The sequence below is a fragment of the Molossus molossus genome, unplaced genomic scaffold (genome assembly GCF_014108415.1).
Source record: "Molossus molossus isolate mMolMol1 unplaced genomic scaffold, mMolMol1.p scaffold_m16_p_13, whole genome shotgun sequence".
NCBI classification, from domain to species: domain Eukaryota; kingdom Metazoa; phylum Chordata; class Mammalia; order Chiroptera; family Molossidae; genus Molossus; species Molossus molossus.
In genome coordinates, this window is record NW_023425348.1 from 36,598,789 (window position 1) to 36,623,851 (window position 25,063).

The window sequence follows — 25,063 nt, forward strand, 5'->3', positions numbered from 1 at the left end:
AGAGGGAGTGAGTTCGATAAGTCTGTGCACGGGCCCTTTAAAAGGAGCTGCCTGGGGCTCCAGCCATCTCAGCTTCCCTGAGTCTCAGTTCCCACTGGTTTTTCCAGCCAGAAGTTATGGGGACTCTCTTCCTGGCACTGGAACCCTGAGCGGGGCCCCTGGTGTGGGACAGGGACCCCTCAGTCCTCAGGGAGGACCTTCCCAGCTGAGGTAGCCTCCTGATTTTTATCTGCCACAAGTGGGTGTGGGGCCAGCTCATCGTGCCTCTGCCCCTCCTACCAGTCTCAATGTGGCTGCTGCTTTAATTCCGTAGTTGTAGGACTTCCATCAGCTTGATTTCAGGCGGTTGTGAATGATGGTTGTTCTGTGGTTTAGTTGTAACTTTGATGTGGTTGTGGGAGGATGCGAGTACTGAATTTACCTACGCCACCATCTTGACTGGAAGTCTCTCTAAACATATTTATAATTTATAAACTAATATACTTGAATACTTTTAAGGATAAAATTTTATGTTTCAATAATTTTTTAATGGATTTCTAGAAGAACCATAGCTAAGTCAAAACTGGAAACATACCAACATTTTTATTTATATTGATAAATTGTTTGCTCTTCTCTTCTTATAAAGAAGTTTCGCTACCTCTAGCCAAAATTAGAGTTGACTTTCAGTCCCACTTTAACTGTGATGATCTAATTTTATATCTATTAAAGTTCCTGAATATATTTATAATGTATGTTTATTTTTGTTCTTGAGTATATGACACATTTTCTTGCTTCATTGCTTGTCCCATATCTTTTATTGTGTGCTGGACTTAGTGATGCTACATTACTGAGAGTCTGGATTTTGTTATTTTTCTTTGTAAAATATTATGTTTTTATTCTAGCAGGTCATTTACTGACAGATCAACTTCTTCTAGTAATGACTTGATGAAGATGGGTCTAGAGTAACCTTCCACAGTGTGACCTTTCTGGGGCCACTATATGACCTTTAAACTCTCCATTTAGACATGAAAGTGGAGAGAATATAACTCCCCTTATGTGTTTTTTCTTATCAAGAATCACAGCCCTGCACTGCCTGTTGTCTGATGCCTGAAAACAGCTGCTCCATATATTTTGTCTAGCTTTCTGGTTGTTTCCAGTAGGAGGCTAAGATTAGTACCTGTGCCTATCTCATGGTGCTTCTTATTACATATTTTTATATATCTGTACTGAGGGTGTCATGAAGTAAATAAGTATAAAGTACATTTATGAGTATAAATATACAAAACTGCGTTCAAGGGGGATTCTTAAGGCAAAACTGCCACAGTCAGAACTGCTGAGGGCATGATTCATTGGATAAATTGCCCATACAGCCCTGCATAGGGAAATTGATGTTTAACATTCAATTGATGTTTGTTGACTGTGACTATTTTCCGGAATTTATTAACAGGAAAAAGCAACTGCCATGTCTGTCAACTTAAGGAAGCATATGGAGGGGGTTGCTTACTCGTCGGTTGTCACTACACACTGTCAAAACCACGACTGAACTTAGTCAATTCAGTGGGAGAAAAAAGATTGCAAAGCAGCTGTCTGGCCATTGTTTAGATAGTGACTCTAAGATGTAATTGTTAGTAGTAATGACAACTTATGTATTTATGTTGTGTTTTGTTTTATAAAGATACTACAAGGCCAAAGCGTGACTACGAGGTAGATGGCAGAGACTACCACTTTGTCATCTCCAGAGAACAAATGGAGAAAGATATCCAAGAGCACAAGTTCATAGAAGCCGGCCAGTACAACGACAACTTGTATGGAACCAGCGTGCAGTCTGTGAGATTTGTTGCAGAGAGGGTATGTTCACCAACCATCTCACACCTCCCCTGAGAAGGGTCCCAGGTGGCAAACTGCATGTTGTGGTCATTACTCTTTCCTGATTGCAGTTGTAAGGTTTAATTAAATAATCCTTTGAAGACCTCTAAGCAAAGGATCACTTTAGAGCATGGTCGTTAATCTTTGTTCTAACCTCAGTAAAATAAACTGACTGATTTGAGGGAGAAGGGGTGGAGTATACTCCTAAATAACAACTTGAAGTGTGTGAAGATTCACTTTGTCCTTGACTTTGATTCCAGTAAACAACATTGAATGTATTAAGGAAGCATCATTATTTTTGATGGTTTAGATGGGCATCCCCAATTTTTTATATTAGCAGGAGTTACGTCTTCCCTCCTTGAAAACGTAACATCCTCATGATCAAGGGATGGATGGATGGATGGATGGATGGATGGATGGATAGATAGATAGATAGATAGATAGATAGATAGATAGATAGATAGATAGGACTGCCTAGCCTGATGCTGGCAAAAATTCTAACTTAAGGGAGATGTAGATGCTGCAATTATTTGCCTTCCTGCTGATGATTTTAAGTGACTGGAAGAGAGGAGAACATTCAAAAGAGAATAGGATAGAAAGGCAACTGAATATAGCGTTCAGATCTGCATATAGAAACATTGTGATCTGTGAACAGAGGATTGATTTCCTAGGAGGAAAAAAAAGAGTTAAGAGCAAGTATATTTGTCATATAATTGATATTTGTTGGGTTGAATTCATTTGGTACATCCCTTTTCCCCCTGTTGATATACTGGTACAAAAATTAAATAAGAACTTTAATGTCTCTATCTAAGAATACACTATGCAGTTGCATCTGTTTCCCTCTCTCTCAAAAGTGAGTTTCTATGAGCTATTTCATTGTTTGTAATCAGTTTCCTGGATAATTGCACCTCTTCTCCTCTTTGTACATGTAGATACACCTTTGTTAACTTGAAATGTTCTGGCCAGTGAATAATCAAATAGCATTTGATTATGTAGTAGATTCCATGTTTCACAGATGGCAAACTTGGAATCTATTACTTAAGTGATAAAGGTTTGAACCATCTTAGTGTGTTTCTCCTATTAAAAGAGTTCAAGTATGCATGGACTCTGCTCATTTTCACTTCGATATGATAGATGAGTTTTTATCCCCTCTTGTTGATTTAGGACTGTTTCTATCTGCATAATATGTTTTTTCTCTTGTGTAAATTTCTTCTAAGCAGCAGGGTAATGAGGCCATTTCTCTCCAGGAGGTAGAATATGATGTGTGGCAAATAGATCTACTTTTCCAGAAATACTTTATAAAGCTCTGAGCACTCATTGCAGTGGAAGCCACGTTAAATGAGGTGTACTATAATGTAATCGGGGCTTTTTATTTGTTAACAATCAAGAAGTATACATACCTTGTGCAAGCCTCTCTCTCAGCATTTAAGATACAATATTCAAGGTAACTCTTGTGTGTGTCCTCTGCTAGACTGAGCATATCAAGGTCAGGATACATATAAGCACTCAGCAAATATTTATGGAATCATTCTAAATACACATGATTATCATTCCTTCAAATTTAACATCAGGCAGGGTGAGACAATGAGGTGTCTGTTTATTCCAACCAACAACTCTATTAGTACTCAAGATTTGGGTTTCTGACCTCCTTACACTGAGACTGGACAAGTTAGTTAACATTTCGAAACCTTGGTCACCTGTAAAATGTGGTTGATAATACCTACCTCATAGATTTGGGGATTTCTTCTTGACAGTTCTCTTCAAAGATGGTTTATGAGCTTTATGAGAATAGACCCAGTCACATTATACATGTCCACATATCTTCTTTGTACAAAGCATCAGATATTTATTGGGGCAATGGGTGAATGATGCAGTGTGCAGACAATGTTTTATTGAGTTGTACTCTTGAAACCTGTATAGCTTTGCAAACCAATGTCACCCCAATAACTTCAATTTTTAAAAAGAAAGTTTGAGATAACAGTTCCCAGTGGCAGACACTTAGTAAGGGAGTATAAACATGAGTCAAGGCAAGCATTCAGTGATGACCGGTGTATCAACTTTTATTTATGCTTGGCAGTGATCCATTTCAACCCTTAAAAATCCATTATCCCTTATCTTCCCCTAAACCACACTTACATTATTTTTAGTGGCTGTTGGGTTATAATCACTTTTTCTGGATTAACTCCATATTTTTCTTCTCTTTCTACCAGGGCAAACACTGTATACTTGACGTGTCAGGAAATGCTATCAAGCGGTTACAAGTTGCCCAGCTCTATCCCATTGCCATCTTCATTAAGCCCAAGTCTCTGGAACCTCTGATGTAAGTGGAGGCCACTGGAGGCCTTCATCCGGCCCCCTGTTCCATATGACACAGTATATCATTAACATCTCTGTCAAAATGCTTACAAATGGGAAATGCCCTAGTTGATTTTTAAGCATTCCCTTTTTTTAAAAACTGTATTAAAGATTTTTGAGTCATTACAGACATAATGTCAGTAATTCCTTAAAATGTCTTCAATAATGTCTCTTGATTTTTATTTTCATTTCACAAACTGTTTTTTGTGTGTGTGATTGTTTGTTGTTGTGTTGTTTTTAAGGTAGGGTAGGTTGGTTTAATTTGGTTTGGTTTTCCAAATGACAGGTAGCATCATCTTCAAATTGTGTCTTACTTCTGAGAGCAGTTCCACTGGCAAATCTTTTTAAATGTGTGGGTTTTTATAGGAGTGGACAATATTTTAGACTGTTTTCATTGGCATTTCACTCTGTTGTATCACGGAATTCTTACATTCCTTAATTAGAACCTCATGCATTTAGACTCCTATCCTTATTGGGAGTTTCTTTGTGGTGTGGCAGTCAAATATCTATTACTTAAACCAACAGCTCCATATTAGTGCACATTTATGAACAAGGGGGAAATGCATGATTTTTTTTTTTTTATTCTTTTAATTTTCAGGAGACTTGTAAAATATCTCCCTTCAAAAATCGCTAAACAAATTGGGCAGATATTCCTGATCTAACTAGAAAGTAACATCTTTTCTTTGGCAATTTAATAGAAATTGTTGGCATTGCTTTATAGACAACTCCCGTACAGAAAGGAGGCCGCAGTAGCCGTAGAGGCTAAGAGCGAAGAGTTGAAAATTGATCGAGGCAGGATTGGTTCTTTGCTTTGCCACTGATCAGTTCTGTGACCTTTAGTTCCTTACCTCCAAACTAGGCACATTAAGAACGCCTACCTCATAGAGTTAGTGTAAAGATTAAACAAGATTAAGAATGTAAAGTTCTTTATTTGGTCTTTGGTATATAGTAAGCACTCACTAAATAGTAGCTATTATTGCTATGAAATATTTCAACTTACTTTAATACAAATGGAATAAAGCTATTTAATCATCCAAAAACACATAAACAGTACAGTACCTTTTCCAGGAGATCGCAAGAATTCATGCCAGTGTGTCTGTCATGAGAGCTTTGCTCAAATATGCCTCCATGTGAACCTCAAGGCCTCAGAGTATTTGACAGGGTACAGGAATGAACCACAAGGTGCTCATGGAAAAACCCAGAGGTGAAAGCAGTTACTTGCAGAGGATATCAGCCAACTGTTCTTCTGTCTTCTCCGAGGATGAAGAAAGGAAGTGAGGTGCATTAACTAAGATTGCAGCCCAAGAGAATTAAGTTAAATACAGAGAAGATCTCTCGGGAAATTGCCAGAGCTATATCTTAAAAGCAGACTATAGTCTGATAAATAAAAGATGGACAAAGTTTTTATCAGGATGCAAAAAATAAAATACGGAGGTCGCCAACAATTCAGCCCCATGAATTTAGGTGTTAAATTTTAATGTAAAGAGCTTTGCCCATCATCGGCACATGGAAAAATGTATGCCAACAATAAAATAGTGGTTCTTGATCATATTATGTCCAATGGCATGCATTAAATGTCTCCTCATGTACGATACTGTGTGACACATTGCACAAAGTAAATTAAGCAACCACAAATTTCATTATGTAAAAGTAATTTATAATCTGTAAAGAGCCTCATAAATTTTATTAGCAGTGCTATCATTAATAAGAAGAATAGAAAAATGGCCCTCACATCCCAGGAACAGCATCTTAAAAGCCTGTTTCATAAATAGAAAAATAAATTTCACACCATCAACACGCAGTGGGATAACTGGCTTCCCAGGAAGTGAGGCCTGAGGGAGAAACAGCAGTTGCACACCCATCTGGTGCTCAGTAGGAGAAGGTCTACTTCCTTCCCCAACTATGAGATGACTTATTTAGTTTTGCCTTAGGGTGTTGTCACAGCCACTTATCACCAAGGAAAATTAAACCTACTGGGGGCTGGATTTCTCAATGAGGACAGTGAATATGACATAAGTGGCTACAGCCATGTCTTAGGTCTCCAGTGCAGTAGTGGTGACATTCCAACTAATGCGCCCTTATTCGTAAATGCGGGAGGTTTGCTTTCCAGTTCACTCATTCCCTGGGGTTTTGCTTCCAGAGCGAAGCTGTCAGGAGTTGCTCATGCCCCGGGAGCAGTGAAGGCTAGGTCAGCTGGAACAAGAGCGTGGCAGCTGTCACGTCCAGGCATCGACACATCATCACACACATTATTTCTCAAGTGCATCTTCCAAATCAAAGCACAGAGCTTATTAGCACACACACAGCTGACTCTCCAGAGAAGCATGAAATCAAGGGTGTGTATGAAAGAGCGTTCTTTTTATAGTGTGCTGCCTGTGGCTTCTGTTCCCTGCCCCACCTCATGGCAATGAGAAGCTTTCCTGTGTCTCTCCACCTTGCCACCCCCAATCTGCTCTCTTTTGTTGTTGGTACAGATGTTTCTCCTTTTTCCCCCATTGACACCCCCCTCCCACTCCTGCCCTCCCCAGAATTGTTGTCTATGTCCCCCAATCTGCTTTTACCTTCTTGCTCCCATGATGGACTGTGTTCAGGTCTGCCTTTAACTGTAAGATAATTATATTTATTTGTCTAGTGGTCCATTCATTCATCCATTCATTCACTTATTCAATCTGTGTGTTGAGACAGGCTTCTTGTCACATGCTGATGAATAAGCCATGGTCTCTGCCCTCAAGGAACTCCTGGGTTGGGCAAAAAGACAAAACAAATGCATATATCAGAGAATTAAACATCTAAATTTAGTCGTTGCTACAAAAAGTTCAAGGGAAATTCAGAGAAGACAGATAAGCATGGGCCAGGGAAGTCAAAGAAGATTCAGGGCTGTGGGATTTCTTACACTGTAGCTCTGTGAAATAGATCCCTTGGCCCAGCATCTTCTACACCCAAGAGTGACAGCCACTCACAGCCTCTAGGGCTCCTGCCATTTGGGGGAAGGATCATAGATACCGTCCCTCAGAACGAGATACGTTTATTTCAGCAGCAAGAGTACAGGAAACTCCCACTTCTTTATATCAAAGCCATCAGCATCATGTTCAGTATCATGCTAACATGTGACTTCAGTCTTTTATTTTTTCCAAATAAGTATCTTTTCAAGGAAAGTCTTGGTATAATGGGAAGTCTGTTTAAGAAATGGTTAAAAAGAAAATTTTGAGTTCTTGCATCACATTTACTCTTTATTAAATGTACAACCTTAGCCCTGGTCAGTTTGGCTCAGCAGTTAGAGCGTCAGCCCACAGACCAGAGAGTCCCGGGTTTGATTCCCACTAAGGGCGCATACCTCAGTTGCAGTTTGTCCCCAGCCCCGGTTGCAGTCATGTGGGTGACGACCAGTAAGTGTGTGTCTCTCTCACATCAATGTTTCTCTCTCTTCCTCCCGTTCTATCTGAAGATAAATGGGTGAGGATTAAATAAACAAACAAACAAACAAATAAATATACAACCTTAGGAAGTTTCTTTACTACTTCAGGCCTCAGTTACTTGCTCTGAAAAAAGGAACTGACTAAGACGACCTGTTCCCCACTCAGATTTCTGGCTTCCTAAGTGGCATGCGAAGGCAGCACCTGTGATGCACCCCAACGTACCAACTACATTATCTCTGCTCTGGGCGGGACGCCTGTCAGCCCAGTGCAGTCACACTGGTATTCTTATGGTGATCAGAGGCAATGATTGACAGTCTTTGATTAATAAAATGTTTTTGATTTTTTTTTTAATGAAAAGTAAAATAATTTTTATTTGGTAAGTACAGTTTGGTAGGCAAAAAAAATTAACACCAGAGGACATGGGGCGATAAAGCTGCCACTGGTTAAGGATCAAAAGATTAGGTTCTTTTCCATTTTTCTTTGACCTCAATTTGCCCTTGAGACTAGGCTGGATTTAAATAAACTTCCAATGATTAAACAGCACTTATACGCAGTTATTGATTCCACAATGGTTGACAGACTAACAGAAAAAAGGGACAGAATTTGAGGCATGATTCCTTTGCAGCACATTCTATCAGAACAAAAATAAACAAAGTGAGCCATTGGAAGACCTTAACAAGCTCCTCTACCCTGGCTCACTATTTGATATTACTTGCTTATAATCTATTTGAAGATATTTTGGTCCCAGCACTTTTGATTGTTACATCCCCTCTGTGTTCATTTTAATTCAAGCCTTCTTCATCAGCTCCTTGAGATCCTACCAGATTATAAAAACAGAGGAAGTTCAAGACTTGGATTGCTACAGACATGCCTTGCCATTTGCAAAAGTTAAGCAGCAAGAGCTGTAGAATGCCTTTCAACCTGAAACACATACACACCTGCCCAGCTAAAGTGGCTCAGTGGTTGAGCATCATCCTGTGCACTGAAAAGTTGCTGGTTCAACTCCCAGTCAGGGCACATACCTGGGTTATTGGTTCAGGTTTCTCTCTCTCTTTCTCTCTCTGTCTCTCTCTCTCTCTCTCTCTCCCTTCCTTTCTTTAAGCATTGAAGATGCACACCCTTAAGGGGCCTATCACCTCTTCTATAGTTCTCTGGAAGCACTTTCTGTGTTTCTCCACTCCACATGTTTTCTGCTGTGCATTGAAGATGAGCAGCAGCCCTTGGAGGGGATGGGGGAGTCGAGAAATCAAAGCCTTCTGTGTGGTCGGGACCTGAGAACAGTCAAGTTGTGTTTTCTCAGATGTAATGAGGTCCAAAATGCTGTGATGAACCTTCCCTTCTGGCCATCTCTTCTCCTCCCTCTGACTGCCTCTGGAACATCTTGTTCAGTTCTGCAGCTCACATTTAAGAGAGGTCGAGATAGACTAGAACAGAGTCCAAGGAAGGGTGACCAAGAAGGTTAGGATTCGGAAATCATGTCCAAGGGAGAGCAGATGAAGGAAGCAGGACTGAAGGTGTGCAGACATGAGGGCTTGGTTTCCAGACACTGGTGCCTGCCAGGGAAGAAGGAAGTTTTGCCCTATCCTCTGGGGCTGCAGAGGGCAGAACAGGGACCAGTAACTAGAATTCAAAAGAAGACAGACTCTGCCCTGCCTGCTTTGGCTCAGCAGTTAGCGCATCGGCCCGCAGACCAATGAGTCCTGGGTTTGATTCTGGTCAAGGGCACATACCAAGGTTGTGGCTCGTCCCTGGCCCTGGTCCGGTCATACAGGAGGCAACCAGTCGAATGGGCTCTATCACATCGATTTTTCTCTCTGTCTCTCTCTCCCTTCCTCCCACTCTATCTGATGATAAATAGAAAAATATCCTCAGGTGAGAAATAAAAAAAATTTTTTTAAAGGGAGACAAATTCTGCTTCACCCCCACGTGGGACCAAGAGACTGCCCACTGAGAAATGAACTCCCTAGGAGGGAGTCCTTGTTGCTAAAATTATTCCAGCAAAGAGGAGTCCCAGATGAAGACTAGGAAGTTGCTGCTAAGATTACACTAGGCTTGCCCTGGCCGGTTTGGCTCAGCGGTTAGAGCGTCGACCTGCGGTCCAGAGAGACCCGGGTTCGGTTCCCGCTAAGGGCATGTACCTCGGTTGCAGTTTGTCCCCGGCCCTGGTCAGTCGTGCGGGTGGCAGCCACTCGATGTGTCCCTTTCACGTCGATGTTTCTCTCTCTCTCTCTCTGTTCCTCTCTCTCCCTCCCACTCTACCTGAACAAAAAAAAAAAAAAAAAGATTACACTAGGCTTCCTACAGGATTCATTTTTGCCAAGCATTTTAATTTTTCAAGGTTTGAATAGTCCCCGTGCATTCTAATACTAAATCCTCATTTTCCCAGGGAGATGAACAAGCGCCTAACAGAGGAACAGGCCAAGAAAACCTACGATCGTGCAATTAAGCTAGAACAAGAATTTGGAGAGTATTTTACAGGTAAGTTCTTTTAAAAAAAAAATTATTGTTCACGCACAGGGTGGGGCAAAAGCAGTTTTACAGTTGTTCGTATAGAAAATATTATACAATTAGTAAATAACAATATAATAAACTCTGTTTTGCATACTCACAACTGTAAACTTGCTTTTGCCCCACCCTGAACAATATTATATTAGTTTCAAGTGTCCAACATAGTGACTAGACATTTCTATAACTTACAAAGTGATAGGTCTAGTAGAGGTAAGTTCATTTACCCTTGAACTGTGACAAAGGAGATAAATTGCCTGACATTTGGCATAAATGAGGGCCTGGCGTATCTGGGCCCTAAAGCCATCCTGCTGAGAATCCCTAATTCCCCTCTGCTTTACCCATTTGCTTCAAAATCTGGGTTCTGCCTGCTCTGGATTAAGCTGCAACCAGCTTCCAAATTTCCAAGGGCCCTGTCCAAAACCAGGAACCAGATGCCAGTGAGCTGCCTCCTGCCAGTAAGGAGATTTTAGGCATTGAAACTTCCTTAAAGTATCTCCCTGGTGTCATCAGAAGACTTGAAAGGGAAACTTTAAGGCTCAAAATGTGCAGTGTCCAAAGCAGTCGCTCCTGAGACGCAATCTCAGGGCCTCCGTCCTCTGCTTCAGTGACCTGGAGGCTGCCTCCCGTCAGCACACGTGAACAAGAGTCTTGAAATACTTCCCTGTTTCTCTGTTAATTCCTGTTGAGCAAAACTTCTTTTTTCCTCTTAAACTATTTCCTTGGAAATGTGAAGTTTGGGCAGTAAAGGAAGATTTTCTTGTCTTGGATATCCTGGGTTCTCTCATATATTTTCATGAAACATTGATCAAATCCAAAGAGGGAGCAGCATTTGTGGAATTTGCCTTACAACTGATAGTTTGAAAACAAGGACTTTCCTCCTAAATTACTTTATGTGACATTAAAGACTATTTTTTATCTTATTCAGAATAGAAAAACACCAGTGGCTTAGCAGTGTGCAAATATGTCGAACTGGGTAATCTTAAGTAAAGTTTCTAACAATAACAAAGATATGCGTTATATTTCATCCTAAATGAGCATCCAGACAGGACCATCAAATCAAAACAATGTATATTTGACAGTGGCTTATATTCAGGAATAAAATACAGTAATCAAGATAGTCTAAGGAGGGTTTTTGAAAATCTAAACCATGTTTCAGTAGCAATTTATTTCTAAGCCCCACTTTGTAAGCATAGTACGGATGTGTTTTAGAGATCTAGCTACAAGATAGCTTTTGTTCAAGGGAGATAATAAAATGTACTTAAATCTAGGTAATACACAGTTTAATGGTTTATATTTCTTCCTATTTCTGTTTCTTGTAAGTAGTTACCATAAAATATTCTCACTTTGAGTATGCAGGGTAAAATTTCATTTTACTTGGGGGATGAATGGGGTTTTCTTTTAAAGGTTTTAGGGGTTGAGGAGGTTAACTAAACTTTCTTCCAAAACTTTATATTATTTCCTCTGTATCCAAAATATATGAATTTCTGTCTCTGACAAAGTAAGTACAGTATAGAAATATAAGGCCAGCTTTCTTTGATAAATGGGGAGCTGTCAATCTGAAAAATTGATCGATGCCTAGCTCAGGGCCTGGCCCAGAGTAGACACCCATAAAATGTAAATATATGAATGGTGCATTGTCCAGAATGACAGACAGACGTGAAGAAAGTGGAAAGACTGTGGTGCATTTATTGCTGATCCAGAACATGCCTTGAAAACATATTTTTTCATCATTGATGTGACCTTGCTTAAGTGAATTTTCTGCTTTTTCTTACTAATGAAAAGTAACATTAAGCTTCCTGATGAGTTTATCTGTCACTGATTTGAGCTTCTGCTGTGTGATGGATGATTGATTCCTAACTCCAGGTGCATTTTCTTTTGTTCTAGCAATTGTCCAAGGAGACACCTTAGAAGATATATATAACCAATGCAAGCTTGTTATTGAGGAGCAATCTGGGCCTTTCATCTGGATTCCCTCAAAGGAGAAGTTATAAATTAGCTACTGCACCTCTGACAACAACAGAAGAGCATTTAGAAGAACAAAATATATATAATATACTACTTGGAGGCTTTTATGTTTTTGTTGCATTTATGTTTTTGCAGTCAATGTGAATTCTGATGAATGTACAACACAAACTGTGTGAAGCCATGAAGGAAACGGAGGGGCCACAGGGTGGGACAGAAAAGACTCTGCGGTATGCAGGAAGGCTTTGGTTTGCTCAAGGGGCCAGGTGTAGGGATGAACCTCTGACAGGCTCGGTGCCCAAGCTGGGCAGCCTCCTCACCCAGCAGATGTCCAGAGCTGACTTAGCTGCTGAGCTCTATGTGTTTTTTGCTTTAAAGAAAAGTTGCCAGCACTTGAACTTCACCAACCTTCCCATTACCCACATCTGTAATTGGTCCACTTTGAATTTTATAACTATGCACATCCTTTGATTTCTTAACAAGCAAAAGAAAGAAAGAAGGGGGGCAAAAAGAAAGGAGTCCCTTTGAAGACGGCATAATATCAGGGAAGGATATGCGTGTAGTTTCTTTGGCACCTGCGAAGAAAGGCGAGCATTTCATAAAATTCACAAGTATATGGAGGACTGACCTTACTGGGAAGAGGGGATTCCACCTGGGGTTAGCTTTATGACTGTTTTTGTTGTCTATTTTGCCATTTATAAAGTGAAAGAAGGCACTAAAGATAAGAGTAATTTATACAATAAAAATATATTAAATGTATAGAAACAAATTTCTATAGGTTAAAAAAAGTTTTGTGAAATATTTTGTAAAGACTAATTAATTGAAAGACTAACTGTAGGCACTACCTGCAGAGGATCAAATTCAAGAACTGGACATTGCACTCTCCCTTCTGTTGCCAATGATCCATTAAGAGCATCTGAGTTCCTTCCAAAGTCGGACACAGACTTCTCCCTTGCTCGCCTCCCGTGACCTCCCTTCCCTGTGAGTGATACACTCTCATGGAGCACATCCCTTAATGAGTTGCCCTCGTGGATGTTTTCCAAAGACATTTGGTTCATGCATTTTTAAGCTGATGGCTTTCAGAGATAAACTCATACAAACATAAGGCAAATTTTTTGCTTTTCTCTTGTTAAACAACCTGGGCCTGCCATGCAAATAATTGAATAACTTTGTTCCTAGTTACTTACATACAATCTTAAAGAATCATTTAGTATTTTGGCCAATCATGAGTAATTAGGACTTTTTTGTGTGTCTGTTTCATGAGTCACTGAGGCTTTATAACAGCCAGAGGTGGCATAGAGTCATAGAGAGATCTGTCCCGAGATGCACTATTTATTTGAGGAAGAGAGAGAGAAGAGAATTATCTGGTTGGGGGTGAGGGGGTGCAGGCTTGTTTCTATGTTATGTACAGGGCAAAGAGATAGAACCATAAGGAAAAACAATGAATGACTTTGAGTTCAACCAACTAAACTGCCTTTCTTGGGGGCTACACCTGGACCAAGTTTACTTTTTAGTAATTATAATAATGATTTTTTTAAAAAGGAACCTCCCCGAAGCCTATATCCTACATTAGAGCTGATGGTGACATTAGCTTTGCTTGTGCCCAAGATGTTTAGAGAGAGACTTTTCTGTGATCTCAATAACCACTCAACTCTGGGTTCTACGCAGGCCCAGACTAAGCCCCATCGCCTTATTTCTGGGGTACATCCAGACCTGGCAGGGATTCTGCCACACTGTGCAGCAAACCAGCATGCAGGCTGGGGTGGGAGAGCAAGAGATAGGGCCATCAACAGTGATGGGGCTTCTTCACAGTAAGAACATCAGAGCTCAGAATGAGGGTCTCTTTCCAAAAACAGGCGGTGTTCATCTTATACTGAATACCGCTCTCTGCCTGGCTGCAGTCACCAAAACAAACACAAAAAAAGCAAAATTATGCATCTACCTGTAATCTTGAGGCTGTCTTTGCCAATGAAAGGGCTGGCCATGTATTTTCCCTCTGATGAAAGTTAAATTTCTGGAGATTTCCTTAGATTGCTCAAAATGGTAAAGATGTGACCATGTTTGCCATTCGCCAGTTTCAGGTCGGGCTCTACTTTCATCAATATTGCTCCCAGAAGTTTTCTGCCACCAGAATGCCATTCCTGATCCCAGCTCTATCTTTAGGCCACCATGATAACTTCTTTGGTTTCTCAACTGAGCATGCAACCATTTATTTAAAGGACTGCCATTAATGAGTAGATGTTCCTGCGGGTCATGTGATGTGCTTTTCATTTACTCTTAAGTATTGTTGTGGCTGAGTACAATCAAATTGAACCACCAACCCTTGGTTTTGTAGTAATATAATTATTTATTTTCCTCGTGTAGATGCTTTCAGATTAGAACTGGCATTTGCACTGATTTTTTTATGTAGATTTATATAAATATATATATACATATATATTTGCTTGAAGAATCACCAAGCAAATTGGTGAGAGGGTCTTTTCCTATAGAATTCACACCTCCATTTGTTGTGTTGTCTTGCGCTTCCCAATGTTGAGGTCTCCATGGCTCCAGGGAACCCGGTGTATTTTGCAGCAAACCTGACACTGGTGTGGAAATGGCAGGAGAATTACCCAGATTACATCTGGTGCAAATGCACTTGGAGCCTGGGGCCAGACTGGTGCTAACACTGCAAACTTTGTCGGGAGCTCTCTCCAATCTGAAGGCTTGCTGGGGGCGCAATGTCACCTTCACGTGCTGGGCCCTTTCGGAAAAGTGCCAGATCATGTCACTGGTGCTATTTTTGATGCTCTGGTACAATGTGTAGCACCACGGGGGTCTCAGCTTTACCAAATTCAAAATCCCGTTTGTCAGCTCATTGCAGGGGCATTTGTGTTTGCTCTGCTCCCATGGGATTTGTTGGCCGTCTCTTCGCAGGCCTTTTCTCCCAGTCCCAAGTTCTTGGGTTGGCTCTAGCTGTTTAGTGAGCCCCCTTTACAAAGCTGCACTCAGGTGCCTGTGAGCTGTCTTAGATCCACTGCCGGCCCTTCTGGACGCCACGCCAGGGAGGAGCTCTCCACTCCTCTGGCTCTCACCTCTGGTTCTTTCTCATCTTCCTCTGCGTTCCCCCTTCTCTTTCCATCTCATTCTATAGCTTCTTTTGTGTACCTCTCCTTCTTTCATCCTTCCTGTCTTCTCTAAGTTGTTGACTTTCCTATAACTCTACTCCCTTCCCTGCATTACCCATCTCCGTGTCTCTCTCTCCTGTATTCTCAGTCTCTTCCCCCTTCTTATTCCTCTTTTCCCTCCTTTTCTGTTCTTTCTCTTTGTTTCGTTTCTGATCATCTCCTCTCCCATACCCCACTTCTTAATTTTTCTGTCCTATTAGGGCTCATGGCTGATTCAGACAGCAAGTCAATAGGCTGGACTAATGACACAAATACTTTGGGTCACCGTTTCACCCATGCAGCCCAGAAAGCAAAGCTGAGCGTGAGGTCCTGCACTGGAGCAGCTGCAGCTCCAGCACGCCTCGCTGAGCCAGCCAGCACCGCTGCCCCGCAGTGAGATGCACGCGCTCTGGGCTCTGGCCGCACCTGGGTGCCCCTCCGCCGGAGGCTGGTCCAAACCGAGCCCTCTCCAGCACCACCCTGCGGCTCTAGGGACACTTCCTTTCAATAAAGGCAGACTCCGGCCCTGACAATTATTCTGACAGCAAAATTCTTTCTCCTCATGGAAGCCCTGCCATCGCCTTGATTTGGAGAGACATTTTTTTCCCATTCACAAGCTTTCTTTTTCCCATTTTTATGTGAAGCTCCTCCTTCCCCCCCGCCCTCTGCTTTTCAGCTGGTGATTGCTCTGATGAGATTGAATGGACTCGCTGGTGAAATAACATCTCTTTGTTCCTGTCTTGGTCCTGCTTAAATGCCTACAAAAATATTTAAGTCGAGGACTCAAGCTAGTTCCTAAGTTTATTGTAGTAATTTCTCACTCCTGGGGGGGGAAAGGGAGACATTTCCCTTAAAGCATGTGGAGTACCTCCTGTGACAACTGATTAGCCAGAGAACTCCCTAGAGAATTCTGTGGCTATCCATTTTATGTATGTGTACGTATGGTATATGGGGTATGTATATCATGTACACACATACTACACTGGCTATGAATGACTGTGGATGGAAACCCACACACACGCTCCAGTCTGTAAATATCCTTCCTCGCTGAAAACTGTGCTTTGGAAATCATGTCTTGTACAGCTGTGCAGTTTCTTGTGACAGCTGAGGACAAGCTGAAACAGGCGGACGATTTAGACCAAGCTCATCTAAAAGACAGAATTCAGAATCTCCCTAGCAGCTCATGAGGACAGACAACAAAATGGCAAGGTTGACTCCCAACGAGATGGCAAACTTTTCTTCTCTCCTTTTTGAATTTGTGTTTCCTAAGTGTGTCTTAACTTCTGAGTGCACCAGGCTGTACCCGTTTGAGCCTTTCCATAGGGCAGTTTCGTGCTTCTCTCTGACCGGATGTTCCTCCATCCAGCTGCCGTGCAGGGTGGGAGGGGAGAGGAAGTGCTCCTGGCCTGGGCTGGAGTTTACAGAGACACTGCACAGCTTACACTCCTGTTAAGTGTAAATATTCCACACTTCCATTCCATTTGTGTAAAAAATAAAGCACACACGATTATAAAATCAAGATGTATATTTCATACTCAGTGTGTCCGTGCAGATTTATTGCGTTTTCAGTTGTCAGCAGGGGCCCCGTTGTAAAAATGCTTGATAGAGTGGTTATAAACATGCCACGGTTTTATTACAAGACATAAATATTAAAACATGTTATACTTTATAGCAATTTCTTTTCTCCCCAAGCGTAATTTGTCTTATTTCACAAGGAATAGAATCGTTCATTTCTACTTTGGTCCAATTTTTCTGATTTGAGAACTGAAGCGCAGTTAGAGGAGGCTTGCTCGGAGACATACTGGCGCTTCTCAGAGGAGCTGCAAGTGGTGCTTTCGCATCTTTCTAGATATTTCGTTACCACCTTGCCCACTTTTAACCAGGATTTTGCTGAGAGCGAACAATATGTTATAAGACAGGTTTTTTCCAAAGACCTTCACATCTACATGAAAAAATTAATTCCCTGGTTTCAAAAGTGTTGAGATTCCAGAAGATACTAAGAATGGAGAAGAATAATTTAGTCTTCTTGGCTACTTAGGATGCAAAGAAGGGCACTCATTGGAGAGGCGTCACCATATGGTTAGGACACTGGGGCCACAAAATCCCAGCTCTGATCGGAACGTACCAAAAACGGTCAGGCTTGGGAACCTGAGTCTGCCAGGTAATGTTCTAAATTCATCCTTCCAAGTTAGGATATGCTTTGTCGTAATGACATTGAGGCAGCTCAGGTCTGACAGCCGATTCCTCCCCCCAAGCGATCGCTTTGAAGTATGTTTTCCTTCTTCACAATGAACTATCACATAATTGGATCAGCCATTCAGGAAGCCAAACCTGTTGGTCAGACTGCCTGGGCCATCACTGGGAGGTCCTGTGGCTGTCCCTGGTGCTTGGTGACAGAGGTCCTGTTGTCCTCTCCACCAGCGGTCCTGTCGCTGTCCCTGGTGCTTGGTGACAGTCATCAGGATCAGTGTGAAAAGGTGTTAACTGAGGCTGCAAGCCTCATGCAGGCCTCATATTTCAACAGTTATTCCATTTTTAGCATTTACATGGTCTCACCATGTTTCATATTAATGGTAACACTGTACAATAGCCAGATTCACTCTAATAATGGGTGTGTTTGGGGGGGGGACTAGAAGAGCTTTTGACTTTTTTTTTTAGAGCGAGAAGAAGGGAGGGATACAGAAAGAGAGGGAAAAACATTGATGTGAGAGCGAAACATCGATCAGTTGCTTCCTACATGCATTCCAACTAGGGACTGAATCCAAAACCTGGGTATGTGCCCTGACCGGGAATCAAACCCTCTACATGACATTCCAGCCAACCGAGCCACACCAGCCAAGGCTCCTTTGACTTTTCTTTATGTCCTGCTTCATTTCTATGTATGTAACTTTTTGAAATATGGCCACTCTAGAAGTTTCAAAGTCTAGAAATGGACTGCATATCTCTGAACCTAGGAGGGCCTACCTACAAATCAATGGTTTTTGTGGATACTCTGAGACAAACATATCCAGTGACAGAATTTAAAAGCCTCGGTGGGACACAGAGCTAAGGAATATGGGTACGGGGGCCACCAGCTTCCTCAGCACAACCAGAAGCAGAGTCTTTGAAGTTCTCAGGGGGACAATGTCTTATGGGTCAGGACTGCTGGGTCTCATGACCCCATTCCTTGTTCTCTGTGACTCAGCTTTTCCACTGCTATGATGAAACTGATCCTCTACTTTTTTAAATGGTATAGCCATGTCAAGTCCAGACTTTGTTCCTAATTCCCCTTAGCACAGTTGGGACAAAGCTAGAATACTTGATCAAACTTTGCTGAAGACTGAGGATAAAGCCCTGGCCGGTTTGGCTCAGCGATTAGAGTGTCGGCCCGCAGTCCAGAGAGACCCAGGTTTGGTTCCCACTAAGGGTACATAACTCACTTGCAGTTTGTCCTCAGCCCGGCTGGGGTTGTGTGGGTGGCAACCAGTCAATGTGTCTCTCTCACATCAATATTTCTCTCTCTCTCTCTCTTCCTCCCTCTCTCCCTCCCACTCTATCTGAAGATAAATGCAAAAATGTCCTCGGATGAGGATAAAAAAAAAAAAGAAAGACTGAGGATAATGCCCAGCTGGTGTGGCTCAGTGGTTGAACATCGACCCATGCACCAGGAGGTTGCCAGTTCGATTCCCCATTACGGCACATGCTGGGTTGTGGGCTCAATCCCCAGTAGGGGGCATGCAGGAAGCAGCTGATAAATGTTTCTTTCTCATTGATGTTTATATCTCTCTCTCCCTCTCCCTTCTTGCCTCTGAAATTAATAAAAACATATTTTTTAAAAAAAGACTGGGAATAACAAAAGGGAAATAACAGATCATTATATTTAAGGAAAAAGATTAATGCCCAGCTCCTGGCCACTGCCATGTGACAAAAGCCATCTTTGCCCACTATCCAGGAGTCCCTCAAACACAGCTAGACCTTTACTCTGTTGCAGCACACCTGAGGTCCTGTATCCATCATCCTGTGACATCAGCTGCAGGTGCCAAGTGCCTGCTGTTTCCACCCCGCTTGCTCCCACAGGCTAAAATACAAGTGGGAGTGAGTCAAAGCGGTTAACTTGGATGACTCTGTTAAGTCACCTTACATGCAGATTCTGATGCAGTAGATTCGAGGAGGACCCAAGAGCCCAGGTGATGTTGACTTTGGAGGGGCCAGGCTCTAATCTAACTGCTGCTGACCACCCACCAACAGGTCCTAGACCAGCACTTTTGTTAATGAAATCAGAATTAGAGTGCCTCACGTGTAGTAAGGATAAATACTGTTTCATGTCGTTTGTGTTGGTTGTAAAATGTACTTCTGGGCCTGCACCCAGCCAGCTCCAAGGGGCTAACTCTGCGGCTGAGAACTGCCTCCTAGCTTTTCCTCACAGGTCCTAGTTTGAGGGACACAAGCCGATGCACAGACCCTCTTCACCCAACTGAGATAGCCAGTAAAATCGGAAACATCCACCTCAAACCTACTAAAGACCAATATCTAAGGCAAGGTTCCCAACTGGAGTAAAGCAACCCAAGAACTGATGGCTTTTTCCGAAAGTCAACATAAACCTTTTCTTTTCAGTTTCCCAAGCCCTGGTCCACTTTCTTCACAAGGGAAATCTAAATCTTGAATTTAATTTGCCACAGTCTTTTATTTGATTATTTTAATATTCTAGGTCAAATTAGCATGGCCTGATGACCCATGGTGTATACATTACATGTTGCTTAGTTCTTTTTCTGTACCAAAATAATTTCCCTTTAGCCAAAATAATTCCCACAAATGGCATTAAAAAATTAGTTTCCTGGCCGATGTGGCTCAGTGGTTAAGCATCAACTCATGCACCAAGAGGTCGCCAGTTCGATTCCTGGTCAAGGCACATGCCCAGGTTGTGGGCCCGATCCCCAGTGGGGGACTTGTAGGAGGCAGCTTGTCAATGTTCTCTCTCATCGATGTTTCTGTCTTTCTCCCTCTCCCTTCCACCCTGTCTCTAACATAAATAAAGAAAAAAAAAGTTTTTAATTAGAGATATTCTTACAGATGAGAAAAAACTTCAAGGACAAATGATTTGCAACATGCTTCACAACTAACAACAACACATCAGTAGAAGGTCACTTGTTTAAATTACTCACAGCTCTAACAGCCAGGCTTGAGAGAGGCAGAGCCCTCCCGTCTAAGGCCTGTCTTCCTGGCTCTGGTTTCCGGTCTTGTCTGGTCCATTGACGCAGGTGACATCTGCTCTCCCAGGCTTCAAAAAGATGACCTGTGTGGAACTGCACAGCACAAAGCTAATGTCTGCACAAAGAGGCATGGATTTTATTTTAGCAAAATACGATGGACTCTACTTCCATCTGAGAGGAGAGGAGAAGAAAAATACCTTATTTTCAGGGGGGAGCATTAAAGATCTTAAATTCCCTGTGGCTCTAAATACCAAATTATAATGAGATTCCTCAGTAACAGACTCAGGCTCCCTCAGAAGGAACAGTTGATTTCTATTCAACAAAAGTATGAAAACAATGCCTGGCTGGTATGGCTCAGTGGTTGAGTATCGACCCACGCACCGGTTCGGTCACCGGTTCGATTCCCGGTCAGGGCACATGCCCAGGTTGTGGGCCCGATCCCCAGTAGAGGGCATGCAGGAGGCAGCCAATCAATGTTCTCTCTCATCGATGTTTCTCTCTCTCTCCCTTAATTGGATTATTTGATTTTCAACGGCTACTCCTGCATCTTTGATATTCTCAGTAATCTTAGTGCAGAAATTCTGGGTGCCGCTATGCTCCTTCATCTGGCAGTTCTGGTATGAAATTTCAGAAAATGTCTCCCCTCCATCTTTCCAAACCGGTTTCTTCTTACGGTATTGCTCATACCAACAGACTACAGCCACCAAATCTGGCTTCAAGTCCACAGTCCTTTCCCTTAACAATTGGTGGTTTGGTTTTTGACTATCTGAAATTCTTCACAGTATAAAGTTTTAAGAATGTATGTCATGTTTTAAATATAGGGTCTGCCCTAACCAGTTTGGCTCATTAGTTAGAGCATTGGCCCACAGCCCAAAGAGTCTTCAGGTTTGATTCCCAATCAAGGACACATACCTCGGTTGCAGATTGGATCCCTGGCCCTGGTCAGGGTCATGAGGGAGGCAACCAGTTGATCGATCTCTCTCTCTCTCTCTCTCCTTCCCTCACTCCCATTCTATCTGAAATCAAAGGAAAAAATATCCTCAGGTGAGGATTAACAAAAAATAAAATAAAAATAAATAAATTTGAAATCAATCAATGTAAACCAACACTTTACGCAAAGACAGGTTAGCAGTTGTTTAATTTAAGATGCCCTACAAAGAAAACATTTGCCAAAAAGCTGGCATTTGTTATTATTTATTTATCGAGTTGTTCTTCCTTACACATTTGCTCAGCAAACAATAAACACCTGCTTGGAGCCAGGCCTGATTTAGATGCTGCGATAAAGAAATAGCCTGGCTGGTGTGGCTCACCGGTTGAGCATCAACTCATGCACCAAGAGGTTGCCGGTTCAATTCCCACACATGCCCAGGTTGTTGGCCCAATCCCCAATGGGGGGCATGCAGGAGGTGGCCAATCCATGTTCTCTCATTGATGTTTCTATCTCTCTCTTTCTCTCTGCTTTCCTCTCTCTCTAAAATCAATAAAGAAAAAATATTAAAATAAATAGCCCTGGCCCTGGCCGGTTTGGCTCAGCGATTGGAGTGTCGGCCTGCGGTCCTGAGAGACCCGGGTTCGGTTCCCGCTGGGGGCGCGTGCCTCGGTTGCAGTTTGTCCCCGCCCTGGTGGGTCATGCGGGTGGCGGCCACTCGGTGTGTTCCTTTCGCGTCAATGTTTCTCTCTCTCTCTCTCTGTTCCTCTCTCTCCCTCCCACTCTACCTGAACAAAAAATGGAAAAATGTCCTTGGGTGAGGATAAAAAAAATAAATAAATAAATAAATAGCCCTGGCTGATTTGGCTCAGTAGTTAGAGCATTGGCCCATGGACCAAAGTGTCATGGATTTGATTCCCAGTCAATGGCATGTACCTAGGTTGCTGGTTCAATCCCCAACCCTGTTGGAGTCATGCAGGAGGCAACCAATTGATGTGTCTCCCTCACATCAATGTTTCTCTCTCTCCCCCGACCTTACTCTATCTGAAGATAAATGAAAAAATATCCTCGGATGAAGATTTTAAAAAAAGCAAGAAAGAAAGTGTGACCTTGATACCTAAGAGTCAAACACAGACCTGTCCCTGATTTGCCCCCTTGTGCACACCTGGGAAGGACCTTCATGGGAGCAAAGAGTCTTCTCAGGCATTCCTGAGTCTGCCACGCTGTTATCAGCCTGTGCTTTGGGCCCTGGCAGCGAGTTCTTCGTTGTCGTGTAAGTGCCTGGCACCAAGCCTGTGTTTGCACAGGCTTTCACTTCAAAGTCAGCTGTTCCCACAAACTCTTTGCCAGCTACACAACTAGATAGAGCCAGGTTTCATGTCCCTGGGGTGTCCTTCATTTTAGAGATCTCTGGATACTTAGATTAACTGTCCTTTGGCTGCTTGTTTCTCCCTTTTTCCACTTTAATTTCTGTTCTTAAGTTTTATATCCCTAATAAAGAATAAACCTGTAGTCCTGGACAGTTTGGCTCAGGAGTTAGAACATCGGCCCAATGACCAAAGAATCACAAGTTCGATTCCGGTCAAGGGCATGTGCCTCAGTTGCGGTTTGGTCTCACCCTAGTCAGGTTATGCAGGAAGTGGCCAATCGATGTGTCTCTCTCACATGGATATTTCTCTCTTACCCTCTCTCTCTCCCCCTCCCACTCTATCCACTCTATCTGACGATAAATGAAAAAATGTCCTTGGGTAAGGATTAAAAAGAAAAAGAGGGGAAAAAAAGAATAAACCTGCAAAACCCTAGTCACCTCACCCTCTACCCCTATAAAGGCAGAACTCTAAGCCCATGCTTGCTTTCTCCCCTCCCCCACTTCACAACCTCTCTTTGTGGCCCCAGGTATATGTATTCCCTCCAGGATCTGTAAGTAAGAAACCTTTTTTCTGCAAAGTTTCCTTATGGCCATTGCTGAGGGTGTCTTGCAATCATAGTAAGAACCACAAGGGTCAGTCCAGCTACAACATAGGTTTCAAAAAGGGAAACGGTGAAGGCTCTCTCCATGGGCCCAGGTGAGTGCCCCCAGGCATTTCCAGCCAATAATATCAGATAATGTTACTACTGATAGGCTGAGATTGACACAAAACATATCCCCAACCAATCCTATTGGCTACCTGACTAGCCTATCTATATCTGGTTTTGTTACCTGGAAAAGAGGTTAAAAATGACAAGTTAGCACAGACTAGCTGGGCAGGCGAACGAAAGAGAGTGGGGGGTAAGATCAGCATGAGATACAAAGGTTAGTGTTCTAGAACTGGTATGCCTAATTGGAGGCCAGAATTTCAGGAAGCAATAAACAACTTAGACAGTCGGTCAGGACACAGGACAGTCCATATGCTCGGAGGAGAAGTGAAGAGACGAGAGTTCCTATTTGCCTTGCAATACACTAAATACTGGATGCATCAAAGATCGCTCCAGGGGACAATGGTACAATGAGACCTTCTTTTCTGCAATTACAATTTGGGGCATTTAAAACAAATTCCTTAGAACCATATGCAGAGTTTTATTCCCTGGACATGGTGGTTTCCTGGCCTGGAGACTTAAATCAAAAACATTTGATAAGATCTAAGAGGGAAGTTAAACGCAACTTTTTTAAAGAGAGTAAATGTGGAGCCTGAACCTATAAGGTAAGGATGTCCCTGTTTCTGCTATTACCTTCCACCCAGGAGACATTTTTTTTTTTTATCCTCACCAAAGGACATTGTTCCATTTTTTGTTCAGATAGAGTAGGAGGGAGAGAGAGGAAGAGAGAGAGACACATCGACGTGAAAGGGACACATGGAGTGGCTACTACCCGCACGACCAACCAAGGCCGGGGACAAACAGCAACCAAGGTGTGCGCCCTTAGCAGGAACCGAACCTGGGTCTCTCTGGACCGCTGGCCGACGCTCTAACCGCTGAGCCAAACCGGCCAGGGCCCAGGAGACATTTTAAGAAGATTTAGAAAGTAGTAGTTGAAAGAGAAAATTAATGTTATAGGCTGTGCCTTGATATTTTACAGAATAAATTCTTAGTTATGTGATGTCAAGGCATGACCTTGATATTGAAACCGCAAATTAATCACCTTTATCCCTGAAGATTTGGCCAGAGCCTCAGACAAAGGCCAACCTTGTCAGAAGTGTGTCAGCACTGCTCCCGAGTGAGGGGCCGATGCCCAGTGACGGACTACAGGCTGCAGAGGAAGTGAGACAGGACGAGACAACTGCGAGTCTGCCCTCATCAACAGCGTATATTTCTCCCGATAATCTAAGCGAGTCCACAAGAAGAGAATTCTAATGCTGTACCCAGTCACTGGTTTGCCAAGGCTGACCCCGATCACACTAGTTTAATGAACACAGAGAGCATGCTCTGTGTGCTGGGACAGTGTTTTGTTGTTATGCTTTATTGGACAAAGAGCAACACAGCAGTGGCATGAGCTGGGCTTTGGTGCCAGCTTACCTGCGGAGCAGCTTACCTGGGGAGTGAGTAGAGGGCTATCAGTGGGCATGCTCCATGTTCCCCTCCCCTCTGTTAAAGGCTCACAGAACTCTCCACAGCAGGTCAGCCCGTCCTGTGCATCCAAGCTTGGCTTCCTCCTTCTCCTCAAAATGTGTTCTGGGACCAGAGGCGCTAGCATTCCAAATTCTGTTGGAAAAACAGAATTTCAGGCTCCATCCCAGA

The 25,063-nt window shown here is 42.7% G+C and overlaps 1 protein-coding gene across 7 annotated transcripts in view; it reads left to right on the plus strand.

Annotated features, from left to right (window-relative positions):
• Nucleotides 1-12,793, plus strand: part of DLG2 (discs large MAGUK scaffold protein 2) — a 1,351,614-nt gene extending 1,338,821 nt beyond the window's left edge. For all 7 annotated transcript variants that reach the window (XM_036258408.1, XM_036258403.1, XM_036258404.1 and 4 more), the window contains 4 exons: nucleotides 1,655-1,827; nucleotides 4,056-4,165; nucleotides 10,003-10,094; nucleotides 12,009-12,793. In XM_036258408.1, the coding sequence (XP_036114301.1) occupies nucleotides 1,655-1,827; nucleotides 4,056-4,165; nucleotides 10,003-10,094; nucleotides 12,009-12,115 (482 nt within the window). In that variant the 3' untranslated portion in view covers nucleotides 12,116-12,793. The remainder of the gene's footprint in view (nucleotides 1-1,654; nucleotides 1,828-4,055; nucleotides 4,166-10,002; nucleotides 10,095-12,008) is intronic.
• The last annotated feature ends 12,270 nt before the right edge of the window (nucleotides 12,794-25,063 follow it).